Source organism: Oryctolagus cuniculus, chromosome 20 (assembly GCF_051225735.1).
Source record: "Oryctolagus cuniculus isolate XC-2025 breed Fujian yellow rabbit chromosome 20, ASM5122573v1, whole genome shotgun sequence".
NCBI lineage: Eukaryota > Metazoa > Chordata > Mammalia > Lagomorpha > Leporidae > Oryctolagus > Oryctolagus cuniculus.
The window spans coordinates 15,210,527-15,226,628 of NC_142886.1; the positions used below are offsets into that span (position 1 = coordinate 15,210,527).

The 16,102-nt window shown below is 49.4% G+C and overlaps 1 protein-coding gene across 3 annotated transcripts in view; it reads left to right on the forward strand.

Annotated features, from left to right (window-relative positions):
* RTN1 (reticulon 1) overlaps nucleotides 1-16,102 on the forward strand; it is a 268,680-nt gene that overhangs the window by 242,045 nt on the left and 10,533 nt on the right. For all 3 annotated transcript variants that reach the window (XM_051826389.3, XM_089322615.1, XM_017349483.4), the window contains 3 exons: nucleotides 9,303-9,510; nucleotides 14,405-14,543; nucleotides 15,924-15,993. In XM_051826389.3, coding sequence (XP_051682349.3) covers nucleotides 9,303-9,510; nucleotides 14,405-14,543; nucleotides 15,924-15,993 — 417 coding nt within the window. The remainder of the gene's footprint in view (nucleotides 1-9,302; nucleotides 9,511-14,404; nucleotides 14,544-15,923; nucleotides 15,994-16,102) is intronic.

Sequence of the window (16,102 nt, forward strand, 5' to 3'; positions counted from 1 at the left end):
TCACTTCCAATCCAGCTCTCTGCTGTGACCTGGGAAAGCAGTGGAAGATGACCCAAGTCCTTGGGCCCCTGCACCAGCTTGGGAGACCCAGAAGAAGCTCCTGGCTCCTGCCTTTAGATTGACCCAGCTCCAGCCATTGCAGCTACTTGAGGAGTGAACCAGAGGATGGAGGACCTCTCTCTCTGTGTATCTCTCTGCCTCTGCCTCTCTGTAACTCTGCCTTTTAAATGAATAAAAAAAAAGAGAGAGAGAGAGAGAAGTCTTCAAAAAGCTCCTGGAAATGCATATTATGAATATATGGACTTCAAAAATTTTGTGCCAGAATGAACAAATTATAATTATTATTATTTTTTAATTGTAATTTTTTTTTTACTTGAGAGAGAGAGGTCTTCCATCTGCTGGTTCACTTTCCAAATGCCCATAAGCTTGGCCTTGGCCAGGTCAAAGCCAAGAGCTTAGAACTCAATCTGGGTTTCCCATGGATCCCAGGCTGGGTTTCCCACGTGAGAGGAAGGGACCGAAGAACTTGAAGGATCCCTGCCACCTCCCAGTGCGCACCTTACAGGAAGGTGAAACAGAGAGAGGAGGCAGGACTCCAACCAGTGTGGCCTGCGGGCATTTCAGCCAGTGTGCCAAGCACCCGGCTCCCTGTAATCCCGTTTCCCCACAGACTGTTTGATGTAGCCTTGTGTTTAGGGGGTCTTCGGGGCCTGGCACACGGAGTCACTGCAGATGTCTTATGAGCAGAAACCCCTGTCACCATTGCCCCTCTGGTCTCAGGGCTCCTGGATGGCCATTTGAAGTTCTCCCCTGTGTCGGAGCAGCTCTGGAAAATGAAACACGCAGCTTAGTTGCCTAGAGGATGTAGCCTTCAAAGGTCTCAGCCTGAGTTCAAAGTGTTTTTTTTACAGGACTTCCACCGCGTTTCTCCTTTTCAGTGTAAAACGGGGGAAGATTAAAGCTGGGAAAGTTAATTCTGTTCCTTCCCCTCAACAGTTCCTGGTCACCTTTTCTTTACTGCATGAAAGTCAGTGGCAAGAGCAAGCCTTGCGTGATGGCTTTGGACACTGGGTTGGGTAGAACTCACGTTGCTGTGGTCTTCTGACTCTTCTCACAAGGCCATGGAATTATTGTGGTCAAATGTGCAGGAGCCTGCTAAAAAGTATAAGACCTCAGCATTTCATTATTCAGTTTTGGACATGCTGAGATTTCTATGAGCAGGACTTTCTTAGATCTTTCCACTTGACCTTTTAAAGAACAAGAACAGCAGTAACTTATCATAAGGCCAGTGGTACAGTGTTGCTTGAAACCTATTCCGGACCAAAATGGAATGTAAATATACTTTGAAGAATATAATGCAATAATGCAGATAGTTGTACACAATGTATTTCCACTTTCTATTAGCCACTTATACCACATTTTGCCTTATAAATAAAATATTAATAGCTGTGATGCCGCCTTAACCATTTATACATTTTTAATAAACTTTCTGAATATTGCAGCAGCTATTGGGTCAGCTAATTGAATGCATCTAAAATACTTTGTCAAACAAAAAATTTGAACTGCAGCAAAGGGTTTTCTTTCTAGAAACTTGACATAGGATTTAATTCTCCTTGAGCTGTTAATGCTAAACTTGGCTCACTTGTTCTTTTCTGTTATTGATTGGACGCTGGAAAGGAGGAGAGCACTGGTTTTGGCATCCGAGATCAGGGTTCTTCAGATCTGCTGGGTCACACAGGATTGAATAGATTCTAAGGCATCCCCAGGTAGGCTGCAGGGTGTGCCAGTGTCTGCAGACTGGAGAAGTAGTCACCAAGCCATTCTGTTTATCAAACACGCAGGATGCACTGATTTTTTTTTATTCAAAGCAGACATGTTAATGTTTTGGCAAAGTAGTTTTTGTTTTTATAATTGGCAAACCAATATAGTATGAGGAAATCTTGTTGAATTTTTTTATTCCCATGCTTTGTAAGTTTAACACCAAAAGACCACCCTTTGAGTGGTGTGATGCTCATGGACATATGACTCCCTCCCCTCCATATTTTATTTGGGGGAAATCTGATTAGAATGAACACTGATGAGGAGAATATATATTTTACAGTGAGAGGGCTCTAACGGTTGTGCAAAGGTACTTCAAAAAGTTCTTGGAAAAGTAAGATTAAAAGGTCATTTATTTTGATGCAGAACAATTTTGAAATCCATGCACACAAAAGATCCTCAGAACATTCATGGGAAATGCACACTGTGGAAAAAAACTACGTATGGATTTCAGAATTGATTTTCAACAAAATAAGCACATCCTAGTTTTCCATTTGTTCATGAACTTCGTGTCTTTAAAAATTTCTTTCTTTATTTATTGGAAAGACAGACAGGTGGAGCTCCCATCAGTTAGTTCATTCCCTAGATTCCCACAACAGCCAGGGCCGGACCAAGCGGAAGCCAGCAGGTGGGAAGCCAGTCCAGGTCTCCCATACGAGTGGCAAGGACCCAACCACTTGAGCCATCACCTGCTGCCTCCCAGGGAGTGCATCAGCAGGAAGCCGGAATTGGGAGCAGAGCCAGGACTTGAATCCGGGCACTCTGAGAAGCAGGCCTCCCAGCCAGCATCTTCACCCCTTGGCCAACGCCTGCACCTCCGTGAACTTGTTGAAGCGCTAACGCAGACCTGTCCTAGTGAGCATGCCTAGTGAATGTGTGCTCAGATGGCTTTAAAACAAGAGCAGGCCGGCGCCATGGCTCAATAGGCTAATCCTCCACCTAGCGGTGCCGGCACACCGGGTTCTAGTCCCGGTCGGGGCGCCGGATTCTGTCCCGGTTGCACCTCTTCCTGTCCAGCTCTGCTGTGGCCAGGGAGCGCAGTGGAGGATGGCCCAAGTGCTTGGGCCCTGCACCCCATGGGAGACCAGGAGAAGCACCTGGCTCCTGCCATCGGATCAGCGTGGTGCGCCGGCTGCAGCACGCCGGCCACAGCGGCCATTGGAGGGTGAACCAACGGCAAAAGGAAGACCTTTCTCTCTGTCTCTCTCTCTCACTGTCCACTCTGCCTGTCAAAAAAATAAATAAATAAATAAATAAATAAATAAATAAATAAAAATAAAAGAAGAGCAAAGCTTCATTCTCTGTTGCACGGTGCAGCTACGCAGTTACTTATCTTTCTCTTACTTGGATTCTAAGCAAACTGTTCAAATGCCTACTTTTCTGGGTCCGGTACTGTAAAACTTCCTGCATAAATTTACATCACTCTAAGCAAAAGTAAAATGTGAAAACTTGGCATTTACACAGCAGATTGGGAACACAGGAATCTGATGCTCACAACTCCATCACCTCCTACCTTTCCCACTGAGTCATCAAGCTCCGGGCCATTGGCCTGCACTCTGTCACACTTAGCCACTGCCATCTCCCAGGCCATCAGTCACCCCCCCCCCCCCAGGACTGTCCATTCCGGCCTGAGCCTCTTCCATCCTGCCCTCTTGGACTTAGCTTCCTCTGCCTGTGCCCGGGCTCAGCCCTGGAGTCCATCAGAGCACCCCATGCCTCACCCTGAAGAAAAGGAATTCCTGGAAGCTCTTGACTTTAACCAGGTGCTCTTTCCTTTTCGGTAATCCTTCTATTCATTCCTTTTTGAACCTTTACTGTATTTTTCTAGATCATTGTTGTCCAGTTGAAACACAATATGAGCCTTATATATAACTTTAAATTTTCTAAAATGTCAAAAAGTGAATGGAAAGAGGTAAGCTCATATTTTCTCATATCAATATGTCCAAAATTATTGGCCTTTGAACATATAATTAATATAAAAGCATGAATGATATATTTTCCATCCTTTTTTCGTTTTTTTGCTCTGAATCTGAAATCCAGTACATTGTTGCAGACATCTCACCTGGAGCCAGCCACATTTCACGTACTCAGTAGCCGTAGGAGAGAACTTCAGAAAGTTTAAAACAAATGTAATTCAAAGATAAGTCTATTTTGGTGCAAAAAATTTTGAAATCTATGCAAAGATTTTTCATAGAAGACATTCTGTGACCTTTTTGAAGACCCCTGTATGCATGGATTTTAAAGATTTCTGCACCAAAATGAATTTATCTTTTTTTTCACTTTTTTTAAAACTTTTATTTAATGAATATAAATTTCCAAAGTACAGCTTATGGATTACAATGGCTTCCCCCCCCATAACTTCCCTCCCACCCGCAACCCTCCCCTTTCCCGCTCCCTCTCCCCTTCCATTCACATCAAGATTCATTTTCAATTCTCTTTATATACAGAAGATAAGTTTAGTATATATTAAGTAAATATTTCAACAGTTTGCACCCACATAGAAACACAAAGTGAAAAATACTGCTTGAGTACTAGTTATAGCATTAAATCACAATGTACAGCACATTAAGGACAGAGATCCTACATGAGGAGTAAGTGCACAGTGACTCCTGTTGTTGACTTAACAAATTGATACTCTTGTCATGAGTTGCCAAGGCTATGGAAGCCTTTTGAGTTCACCTGTGGGGAGCAACTGGGAGCAACTCGGACTAGACTAAGTTACTGGAATTAAGACTTATTCTATGTGTCTGCTCTCCCACAATATGGCGCTGAGAAGGGAGAAACAGCTTCTACGCAGCTGCCTCCAGTTCAACCAATAAACTGTAGGACCTGCTCCTGATTGGAGGAGAGCAGCGTACTCGGCTTGTGGGTAGCAGAGTTGGGATTGGTGGAAGAGGACTCTAAAGGAGGAGAGAGACAAGATGCACCGGGAACATCTAAGGGGAACATCTGAGGGAACACCTGTGCAGCCCCCGAGAGAGCCGGCCGGCGGTGTGCCACTCTCCTGCAGAAGTGGGGAAAGTGGCTAGGGGGAACCGCCCTTCCACAGAGGTGGAAGGGACAGTAGCCAACCCGGGAAGAACCAGCAGCAAACCCGGGGAGGGCCGAGCAGACGAAAGAACAGCGCAGGGTCCTGTGTCGTTCCTCCGCGAAGAGGGGGAGCGACATAATGGTGCCGTGACTCGGATATGAAGCCTAGGCAGGGTTCAGTGTCGTTCCTCCATGAAGAGGGGGAGCGACAACCGACTCTGATCATATTTAGACAAGGTCGTAGTCAAAGTGGAAGTTCTCTCCTTCCTTCAGAGAAAGGTACCTCCCTCTTTGATGACCTGTTCTTTCCACTGGGATCTCACTCACAGAGATCTTTCATTTAGGGTTTTGTTTTGTTTTGTTTTGCCAGTGTCTTGGCTTTCCATGCCTGAAATACTCTCATGGGCTTTTCAGCTGGATCCACATGCCTTAAGGGCTGATTCTGAGGCCAGAGTGCTGTTTAGGACATCTGCCATTCTATGGGTCTGCTGTGTATCTCGCTTCCCATGTTAGATCATTCTCTCCCTTTTTTATTCTATCAGCTAATATTTGCAGACACTAGTCTTGTTTATGTGATCCCTTTGGCTCTTAGTCCTATCATTATGATCAGTTGTGAACAGAAATTGATCACTGGGACTAGTAAATTCATCTTTTAATTCCACTTTTCCAAGAACTCTCTGAGGTCCATAAGGATGTGGCGCATCCCTCTCTGTTGGACAGATGCCAGCTTTGCTTTCCCTGCTGCCTTCGAGCCCTGCCCCTAAGCTCTTCAGTCCCAGGAAGACCTTGTGACTCATTTTCCAAGGAAAACCTGAGCTAATTTGCCCAAACCATTTTGTTTCCTTTCCACCTCAACACGTATCTGTAGCGACATCCGTACCTTCCCCAGATGCCTCTCCGACTTCACCCAGCCCTCTGTCTTCCTCCTCTTTTGAAAATAGCCATGAGTAATTTCGTCCTGTCCCACCTTGGTTGAGACTTTGCTTAATCAACTATCTCCTCTTTCCAAAACACCTGCCTCTCCTTTCCATAGATACCCCCAAGCCCTGCCCAGCCCAAAGGTTTACTTGCTGCTCCTATTCCCCAAACTGCCATCATTGTTTTTAACTTCCCAGGACTCACCCAGCCCCTTGGAAGAGGGCAGCTCTGCCCACCACTGCTAACACGGAGCTCCCACCACGTGACTGGCCTCTGGTCTGCAGTCACGCTGGCCCTGTCTCTGCTCGCCTTGCTCTTGCAGCGTCTCCAGCGCCCTGCCTGTAGCTCGCCCCCTGTCTTCCGGGAAGCTTTTTTCTCTCTGCCCGCCACTGTCGGGAGGCCCTTCCTAACATCCGGGACTTTTCATAGCTCCACTTTAGTCCTTCGATTCTCGATCCATCCACTTCATCCTTAGTCCGTCTGCCTTGGGGATTAGGAAGACACAACATGTGAGTGTTCCTCCCTGCTACCTTAAATCTCAGCCCTGCATTTCCAGGTGCCTGCTGTACCTGCACCTCTGGATGTCTTTGGATATATGACAGCAAGGATTGTTGCAACTCAGGGCGACTGTGAAAAAGCCTAAAAGCCAAGTCAGCTCCCAAGCTTTCTAGAAGCTAGTAATGGTTGCACGTCATTATCAGCCGTGCATCTGTGGTCGCTCTCTCATCTCCGCCCCGGGCCATGTCAGAGTGCCCTACTTTGATGTCATGATGTTAGAATCTGGAGGTTTAAAAACAAGTGCAAACTCCCCACCACCACCACCAGCTCATCCACACATTTCCTATTTTTGTCCTATTTTTGTCCGTAATGCTAACAACAGAGCCACCTCCCTCGGAAATGTTGCTTTCCCCCTTAATTAGCTCTGCCTCCTTCTCCTCCCAGCTAATTAGTCACCATTCTTGTCAAGGAATCCTTCATAATGTTTCCTGTGTCTGCCCCCAGCTCCTTAACAAACTGTCCTCCTTCTTTGTCACTTCTACTAATACTGTGTTCTCAGACTTTGGCCCCGCCAGCAACGCAAGATACCCTGGCTTCAAGCCAGCTTCTGCTTGAAGGAACGTCCAGCCTTCCCAGCCAGATGCTAAGTTTCTGAAAAGCAGGAATAAAATGTTATGATTTCTTGATTTCTGTGCTTAGTAGGTGATATTCTCAGTAGCTTTCCTATTGATAATGGCTTTAGCAAAAATTTCTCAACGATCTAGTTCTGAAAGCAATGTTAAAGATCATCAGGCTGCCCCAAATCGATTTTGCGTAACTTTTGGAGACACTGAGCAAATAACATGAGAGAGGCAACCATTTTGCTTCAGAAGAGCCTCCCACGGAGGGGTTGCTTCTGCTCCTCCTGTTTAGTTAATAAGATACAGGTTTCCACTTTTCGTTTCTGAAAAATTTTATTGGAAAGGCAGATAGACAGAGACACAGACAGATGGAAAGAGAGCTTCCATCCACAAATCCCTACAACAGCCAGGGCTGTTGCTTAAAGGACAGCCCCAGGCCAAAGCCAGGAGCCCAGAACTCAATACAGGCGGCACAGGGAGATACAAGGGCGGCTCAGGGAGATACAAGGGCGGCTCAGGGAGATACAAGGGCGGCTCAGGGAGCCAAGCACTTGAGCCATCACTGCTTCTTCCCCAGGTGCTTGCTAGTGGAAAGCTGGGTTGTAGGCAGAGAAGCCAGGACTCATCCCGGTGGCGGCTCCACCCTGCACAAAATGCTTGCCCCACGTTTCTTAACTTCCAACTTTCTTGCTTGTTAAGGACCCCTCTGGTAGCACGGATCGTGAGGCTGAAGGGAGGTAATACATAAAAGCACATACTTCCCAAGGTGTCTGCTGGGAGTCCGTGGGATACCGGTAAATGGAGGACAGTCTTTTGTGTGTGTCTGTTTGTCATTTGTTTATCCTTCTATCCTCGCCACCCCTTCTGGCTCAGTACTGAAGAAATGAAGGCAGGTGGAAGAGCACCACTTCAGTGGCACCTGTCCACGTGGTGGTGTTTTAGTCTCTTCTATTCCCCTTTAGCCATCCCTGCATGAAATAGGGACTGGAGGCCCCAGGCCCCCACAGCCCTGGCTCTGTGGGCTTGGTCCTACCATCGGAATCTGGTCATGCCCAGGAGGAGGCAGGCCTGGAGCAGGCTCCATCCTCTCCCCCTGCTACGTCTACGTGCAGCGCATTTGGCAGCTTTGCTTTAGAAGCAGAAAGAGATGATGATAACAACTGCTCTGAGGATAGGAGAGGCTTGATCCACAGCGAAGAATGGACCTCTGATGGTCAGTGTGGCTGTGACTGGGGCAGGAGAGAGAAGCTTCACAGCCCTGCTCCTAAAAGAGGAAAAACACCCTTGTCTCATCCCAAAACATGCTTGTGGGCCTCTCCTCTATTTCCTACGTCACAGAAGGGCTGTAGGAGAAAAGACAGAATTCTTTGCCCAGCAGGATCTTTCTGGGTTAATGTCACTGGTGCAGCAGGCAGTGGCGGGATGGGGGTGGGGCAGAGAGTGCATGAGGGTAAATTCTCTGCACCTTTCCCTTGCTGGGGTGGGGGAGGCACCCTCAGCCCGTTGTAGAAGAGCCTCCCACCCTGAACCCCCGTGTGCTCCCCAGCCAGCCTGAGGTAGATGTGCGGCCCGGGAGGGGTGAGACTTGCTGGTAACAAGCCTGTGTAGCCATGGGTTGTACCCAGGGGATGGGACGCCTTCAACACTGTTCTTTCTGCCAATTCCGCAAGTGTGTATGGAGGGAGCAGCTCCCTGCTGCCTTCATACTGCTCAACTCCGTTCTCCTTTGAGCAAATAACTGGAATCCAGGGGCCTCCATGCGCTGGCACATGGAGCTGACAGTACACAGGGGCTCTAGAAAGCTCATGGAAAATGCATATGATGGGAAAAAAAAAAACGGTGCATGGATTTCTAAATTTTTGGTACTACAGTATAAGCTTTTCCTGTCATTTGTGCACTTTGTGAACCCCCTCTCACATCCTTGCCCACATGGGGGTGGTGTTGGCTGGGTATCCTGGAATTCCTCACCCCTCCCCCACCATGCTTCCGAAGGCACCGCATTTGCATTGGCACTGTCCCTTCCCAGCAACAGGGTCCTTTGGAGGATTCCTGCCCAGCCACAGGCTGCCAGGGAGCCAGCAGGGGGGTCAAGGTGCACACAGATCAGTGCCCTCGGAAGAGGAGAGCAGGTGCTTCGCAGGGGCTCTGTATTTTCAAGTCTGTTTCAGCGTCATGTAATTCAGACCACAGTTTGATGGCGTAGCCCACACGGCTACTCCCTTAGAGGTATGGCCACTGGACAGCCGACGGACTTTCCTTAACCATCTGCAGACTGTCCTCAGGGATAGCAAAGGCCCTTCTGAGCCAAGCAGAGGGACAGTGCGTGTCCCTGGGGCAGCTGCATGTGCACCTGCTTGTGTTCAGAGATCCGAATGCCGGGTTTCAGCGGTGTGTGTGTCTTTGTGTCTGTCCCCACAGCTGTCGACCTGCTGTACTGGCGGGACATCAAGCAGACGGGGATAGTGTTCGGGAGCTTCCTGCTGCTGCTCTTCTCCCTGACCCAGTTCAGCGTGGTGAGCGTCGTGGCCTACCTGGCCCTCGCCGCACTCTCAGCCACCATCAGTTTCCGCATCTACAAGTCTGTTTTACAAGCTGTGCAGAAAACCGACGAGGGCCACCCTTTCAAGTGAGTGCCCACCTGCCCAACCCTCACCCTGTCCCTCACTCTTCTCAGTCAGCTCACAGGTGCACTCGGCTCCTGTCTCCCTTAGAATCGCCCCACACCCTGTCTCTGAAGGCCTAACACTTGGGCTGAGTTTCCGAAAGAAATTCACTGGATCCTGGCTCTGCTACTCACAAGGGCACTTCCAAAGGTTCATGGGAAATGGAATCAAATGAGTTTATTCTGGTGCAAACAGTTTTTGAAATCCATACATAACGTTTCATAATACATATTTTCCATGAACTTTGGAAGGATCATACTGCTTTGTTGAGTTTCATAGTTTAATTACTCCCTGTGGTAAATGTAATCCAAGGAGCATTTCAACAATGACTTAAGGCTGCCAGCTCTGGGAGGAAAGGGGAGCAGGCATTACAATCCCTATTTACTGAGGGTCAATGAAGTGAAATGACTTGCCCCAGGTCACATGACCGTGGATAGTACAGAGCCAGGCCGATGGTGTTTGGAGTGTTATTTCCACACCCTCTCCGGCAGGTTAACACCCAAGGGCCTGCCCTGTGACGGGTGCCAGCTCCACAGACCAGGTGCCCACCGATACATTTTTATACTGGGGACATCTGATCAGAATGAACATTGAAGACAAGGGAATATAAAAACGAGCCGGCGCCGCGGCTCACTAGGCTAATCCTCCGCCTAGCGGCGCCAGCACACCGGGTTCTAGTCCCGGTCGGGGCGCCGGATTCTGTCCCGGTTGCCCCTCTTCCAGGCCAGCTCTCTGCTGTGGCCCGGGAGTGCAGTGGAGGATGGCCCAGGTGCTTGGGCCCTGCACCCCATGGGAGACCAGGAAAAGCACCTGGCTCCTGGCTCCTGCCATCGGATCAGCGCGGTGCGCCGGCCGTGGCGGCCATTGGAGGGTGAACCAACGGCAAAGGAAGACCTTTCTCTCTGTCTCTCTCTCTCACTGTCCACTCTGCCTGTCAAAAAAAAAAAAAAAAAAAAAAAAAAAAAAAAAAACGAAATCGGGGAATCTACTTAAAAGAATGTATAAGAGTACTTCAAAACAGTCATGCGGGCTGGCGCCGCGGCTCACTAGACTAACCCAGCACACCGGGTTCTAGTCCCGGTCGGGGCGCCGGATTCTGTCCCGGTTGCCCCTCTTCCAGGCCAGCTCTCTGCTGTGGCCCGGGAGTGCAGTGGAGGATGGCCCAGGTGCTTGGGCCCTGCACCCCATGGGAGACCAGGAAAAGCACCTGGCTCCTGGCTCCTGCCATCGGATCAGCGCGGTGCGCCGGCCGTGGCGGCCATTGGAGGGTGAACCAACGGCAAAGGAAGACCTTTCTCTCTGTCTCTCTCTCTCACTGTCCACTCTGCCTGTCAAAAAAAAAAAAAAAAAAAAAAAAAAAAAAAAAAAACGAAATCGGGGAATCTACTTAAAAGAATGTATAAGAGTACTTCAAAACAGTCATGCGGGCTGGCGCCGCGGCTCACTAGACTAACCCAGCACACCGGGTTCTAGTCCCGGTCGGGGCGCCGGATTCTGTCCCGGTTGCCTCTCTTCCAGGCCAGCTCTCTGCTGTGGCCCGGGAGTGCAGTGGAGGATGGCCCAAGTGCTTGGGCCCTGCACCCCATGGGAGACCAGGAGAAGCACCTGGCTCCTGCCATCGGATCAGCACGGTGCACCGGCCGCAGTGCACCGACGGCAGCGGCCATTGGAGGGTGAACCAACGGCAAAGGAAGACCTTTCTCTCTGTCTCTTTCTCTCACTGTCCACTCTGCCTGTCAAAAAATTAAAATAAAATAAAATAAAAACAGTCATGCAAAGTGGAGTTTAAAGAGAAGTTTATTTTAGTGCAAAAAAAAAAAAAGCTTGAAACCCATCCAGAAGTTCATGGCAAAGGTGTGTTATGAAAAAACTGTGCATGGATTTCAAAACATTTTTGCACCAAAATAAGCTTACGTGTGGCCCTGTCACTGTCACCCCCCTCACCTTATGACCACCCCTGCGTGCAGCCTCCTCTGCGGGTATCCTCACCTCCCGCAGCCAAGGGACGGTCCTGGCTAAGACATGCAGAGGATGCCTACACAATGGCTTCTGGGCCAGCCCTTGCAGGATACAGCCAGCCCATACATTGGCCCTGGATGTCCCTCACCTGTCAGCTGCATCCAGGCCTCAGGGAACCAGGTTCTTAAAAGGGGAAAGATGCCTGTGTCTGGGCTGTGTGGACAAAAAGGGAAAAGGATGCACATCAGCCCTCTTTGCTGGCCTCTGGTTCCCGACTGCACTGTCGAACACAGTGGTATTCTGGGCAGCTGTGCCCTTGGGCTGTATTTGCCCTTCCGGTGCCAGACTGCATCTTGGCTACACAGGTTCGCCCAGGGTGGGGAGACCCGGGAAGTGCAGTGTCCTCTCCAGCTGTGCCAGGGCGTGCTGCCACCGGGGCCGGAGTCCACATCGGTAGCGTCTGCCCCGGCGTTCGGGGAAGGCTACTTCTCCAGCACGTTCTTGGCCCCCACGCTGTTCTGTTGCTCGGGGAACTTGTATCTCAGTTGGCTTACACATCCAGCTTCCTGTTACAGGGACAAGTCAGCTCCACAACTCTGTCTTCCTTTAGGTGACAAGTTTAAAAATGTACATCTCTCCTTTGACTGAGTCATTGCATCAGTAGAAGGAATTATCTGACTCAGTACATTTTGTGTTTGGTTTTTTGTTTGTTTGTTTGTTTGTTTTTTGACAGGCAGAGTGGACAGTGAGAGAGAGAGACAGAGAGAAAGGTCTTCCTTTGCCGTTGGTTCACCCTCCAATGGCCGCAATGCGCAGCCTGCGCACCGCGCTGCGCTGATCCGAAGCCAGGAGCCAGGTACTTATCCTGGTCTCCCATGGGGTGCAGGGCCCAAGCACCTGGGCCATCCTCCACTGCACTCCCGGGCCACAGCAGAGAGCTGGCCTGGAAGAGGGGCAACCGGGACAGAATCCGGCGCCCCGACCGGGACTAGAACCTGGTGTGCCGGCGCCGCAAGGCGTGACTCAGTATATTTTGAATCAGAACATGCTACGGAGACTAATTAGTATTTTTCTGGTTTTTTTTTTTTTTTTTTCTAAAGGAGAGAAAAGCCATACACTGTAAATGCCAATCCCTGCCTAGTCGTTTTGGGCTGCCGTCATGAAGGACCGTAAACTGGGCAATGTAAACAATGGAGACTTAGGTCTCATGGTCCCAGAGGCTAGAAGTCCAAGTTCGGGGTGTGGGGTGCCCTGGCTGGTTGGGTGACAAACAGCTTCCTGCAAGTTGCATCCTCACAGAGCGGAAAGAGAGCGAGAGAGCTCCCGGGGAGGGGGGGGGGGTCTCTTTTTTTAAGGACTCTACTCCCATTCATAAAGCTTCCAGACCTCCTTACCTGCTCACTCCCCAAAGACCCCTCCTCCTAACACCATCACCTTGGGGGAGGTAGGGTTTCTACATGTGAATTTGGGGGAGACACAGGCACTCAGTCCCTCGTATCCCCTAAAATGCAAGCCACATGCTGCTTTGATTTTTCATTTCAGCTCCCAGAGTCCAGGGGGTGCTTGAAGCATCCCAGGAGTATCCTCTTAGGAGGACAATATGGCATTGTCTAAAACCAGGAGAGGCAGCAAGGGGAGAGGGGGCTGGGCAGATGCGAGGGAACTCGGCCAAGCTGGGTTAATTTTCATGTATTTTTATTATATATAATAAGAGTTTATTTTGGTGCAAAAAAAAAAGTTTGAAACCCATGCAGATGCAGGAACTCCAGAAGTTCATGGCAAAGGTGTATTATGAAAAAACTGTGCATGGATTTCGAAACATTTTTGCACCAAAATAAGCTTACGTGTGGCCCTGTCACTGTCACCCCCCTCACCTTATGACCACCCCTGCGTGCAGCCTCCTCTGCGGGTATCCTCACCTCCCGCAGCCAAGGGACGGTCCTGGCTAAGACATGCAGAGGATGCCTACACAATGGCTTCTGGGCCAGCCCTGCAGGATACAGCCAGCCCATACATTATTCTTACATATAATAAGAATTAAAGAAATTCCCTGCATACATACAGCGAGCAGCCTTTCCACAGCCTCCTTCCTGTCTGCTCTTGCCAGCCTGTCAGCCGCCCAGTGAGTACTTAAATTATTATTTGAAAGGAAGAGAGCGAGAGAGAGAGAGCTCCAGGCTCCTGGTTCACGCTCCCAGATGCCTGCAGTGACTGGGGGCAGACCAGCCTGCAGCTGGGAATTCAATCCAGCTCTCTCATGTGGGTGGCAGGACCCAAACACTTCGCCATCACCACTGCCTCCCAGGGTCTGCATTAGCAGGAAGCTGGAGTCAGGAGCCAGAGCCAGGAATTGAACTCAGGTCCTCCCAGATGGGATGTGGGCATCACAGTTGCATCTTAACCACTATGCCAGACGCCCACACCCCGGTGAGTGGTTTAAAATGATGCAGATCCATCTGAGTTTCCACTGGTCTCTGGATAAAAATCAATGTAAATTCTAGACTTTAAATATGAATCCTTAAAGTTTTAGTAATGCACAGTAATTGGCAGCCAGATATTTAGCTAACTCAGCTATTAAAAAAAAAAAAGACAAGTTCATTCCATGCAGTCATAAAGTAGGATGAATTCAGCAAAGTAGCTGATTTTGCAGATTTTTCTCCGGTCCTGGCCATCGGTTTCTGAGAATTATCAGCTCACCCGACAACGTTGTGTCTTTGGTAGACAGAAACAGAATGCCCCCGAGTGCCATGACTCCTGCGCAACCCAGCGTGCCACGAGCAGGCAGCCTGCCAGCTGGCCTGCGACCCCGAGAAGTAAGAGGAGGAGCAGTGGCCGCGGTGTGCGGCCGCAGCCTGTGGGCCTCCTTCTGATGGGACTCGGGGGGACGTCTGTTGACAGGGCCTACCTGGAGCTGGAGATCACCCTTTCTCAGGAGCAGATTCAGAAGTACACGGCCTGCCTGCAGCTCTACGTGAACAGCACGCTTCAGGAGCTGAGACGGCTCTTCCTCGTCCAGGACCTGGTGGACTCCTTGAAAGTACGACTGCCGGGCTGCCGCCTTGGCCCTCCTGCGCTTTGTCTTCCTAGCGGGATAGTAGGACACACTGCCGTGTCGTGAAGAAGATCAGACAGCTGCAGGTTACTCTCTAGGGCCAGCAAACCGTGGCTCTTGGGAAGTCTAAGCCCTCCATTTCACACAGGACAAAACTGGGTCTCGGGGATGTTAAGACACTTGTCCACGGTTGCTCAGCCGTCCCCGGCTGGGATCGAACCCCGGATGCACAGCTTCAAGTTCTGTGCTTTTTACAACATGCCAGTTTGTCTCTTCTTCACCTGTTTTCAGTCTTCAGCCAATTCCCTCAAATTAATTCTACAGTAAAAATCTAGTTTGGGGAACACGAACATTCTATATGTTTTCAGAGAGGCCCTGAACTTGGCTGACGGGAAGCTCTCCAGTGTCCTTGAGGCTGAGCCGTCTGAGAGGCAGAGGTTTGCAGAGCCCAGCCCTTGATAGGAGCCCGGGGCACTAAAGTTTACTCCTGGTGCTCTGGCTGAATCTGCCTGCTTTCTTGCAGCAGCTGCGTGGGCCTGTCTGTGGCTTACATACAAAACCAGAGGTAATCAGTCATGATTTGGTGAGACCAGGAGCACCCTGGGGTGCAGCCCAGGTGAGGGTGAGTTTTCTGTTCTCCAAAAGCCCTTTCTGCTCCTGGCTCTGGCCGTGTACCAGGGGCTGCCTGGTAGCTGTTTGAGAAAGGGCAGAAGAAGTGAGAGTCAAGGTCTTGACCGTCAAGGCGCTTTATTGGAATGATGACTTAGCATGTGATGACTAAGGAATATCACAGTTGCTTACCTTGCTGCATTTAAGGTAATGCTTGTATTTGCAATGCAAATACTGTGGGATAGAGCAGGAGCTGGCAAACCCTATCTATAAAGGGCTGGAAAGTAAAATGTTTCAGGCTTTTAGGCCACACAGTCCCTGTGGCACCTACTGAGCTTTGCCACTGTGGCACAAATGCAGCAAAAGACAACACATAAATGAAAAACTCAGACTGTGTGTCAATAAAACTTTATTTATAAACACTGAAAGCTCAATTTAGTATTTCACATATCACACAAGATCGTTTTTGTTTTGATGTTATTTGACCCTTGAGAAATGAAAAAAAAAATTCTTAACCCGTGAGTCTAGACAAAAAAAATAGGCCCAGGGTCATAGTTTGCTAGCCCCTGGCCTGGATTATTATTTCACTGAGACTTTGAATCTTACAGCAAACTGATTAAAGGGGTCCAAGGGAGCTAAAGAGTGGGTCCTCTTTGAGTGATTTTTTTTCCTATTGAAATCGTGATGCTGATCTAAAGGCGGACATGGTCTGCCGGGCACTGTTTCAGGAGATCTGACAGTCCTCTCCATCCTCAGTTTGCAGTCCTGATGTGGCTCCTGACTTACGTTGGCGCTCTCTTCAACGGCCTGACCCTGCTGCTCATGGGTAAGCATGGACAAGAGGACGTCCTGTCTTCTCACACTCGCAAACGCAGGGCTTTGATGGACTTCCAGCCACAATTGCACTTCCCGTCTTAGTTCTATTAGAGAGTACA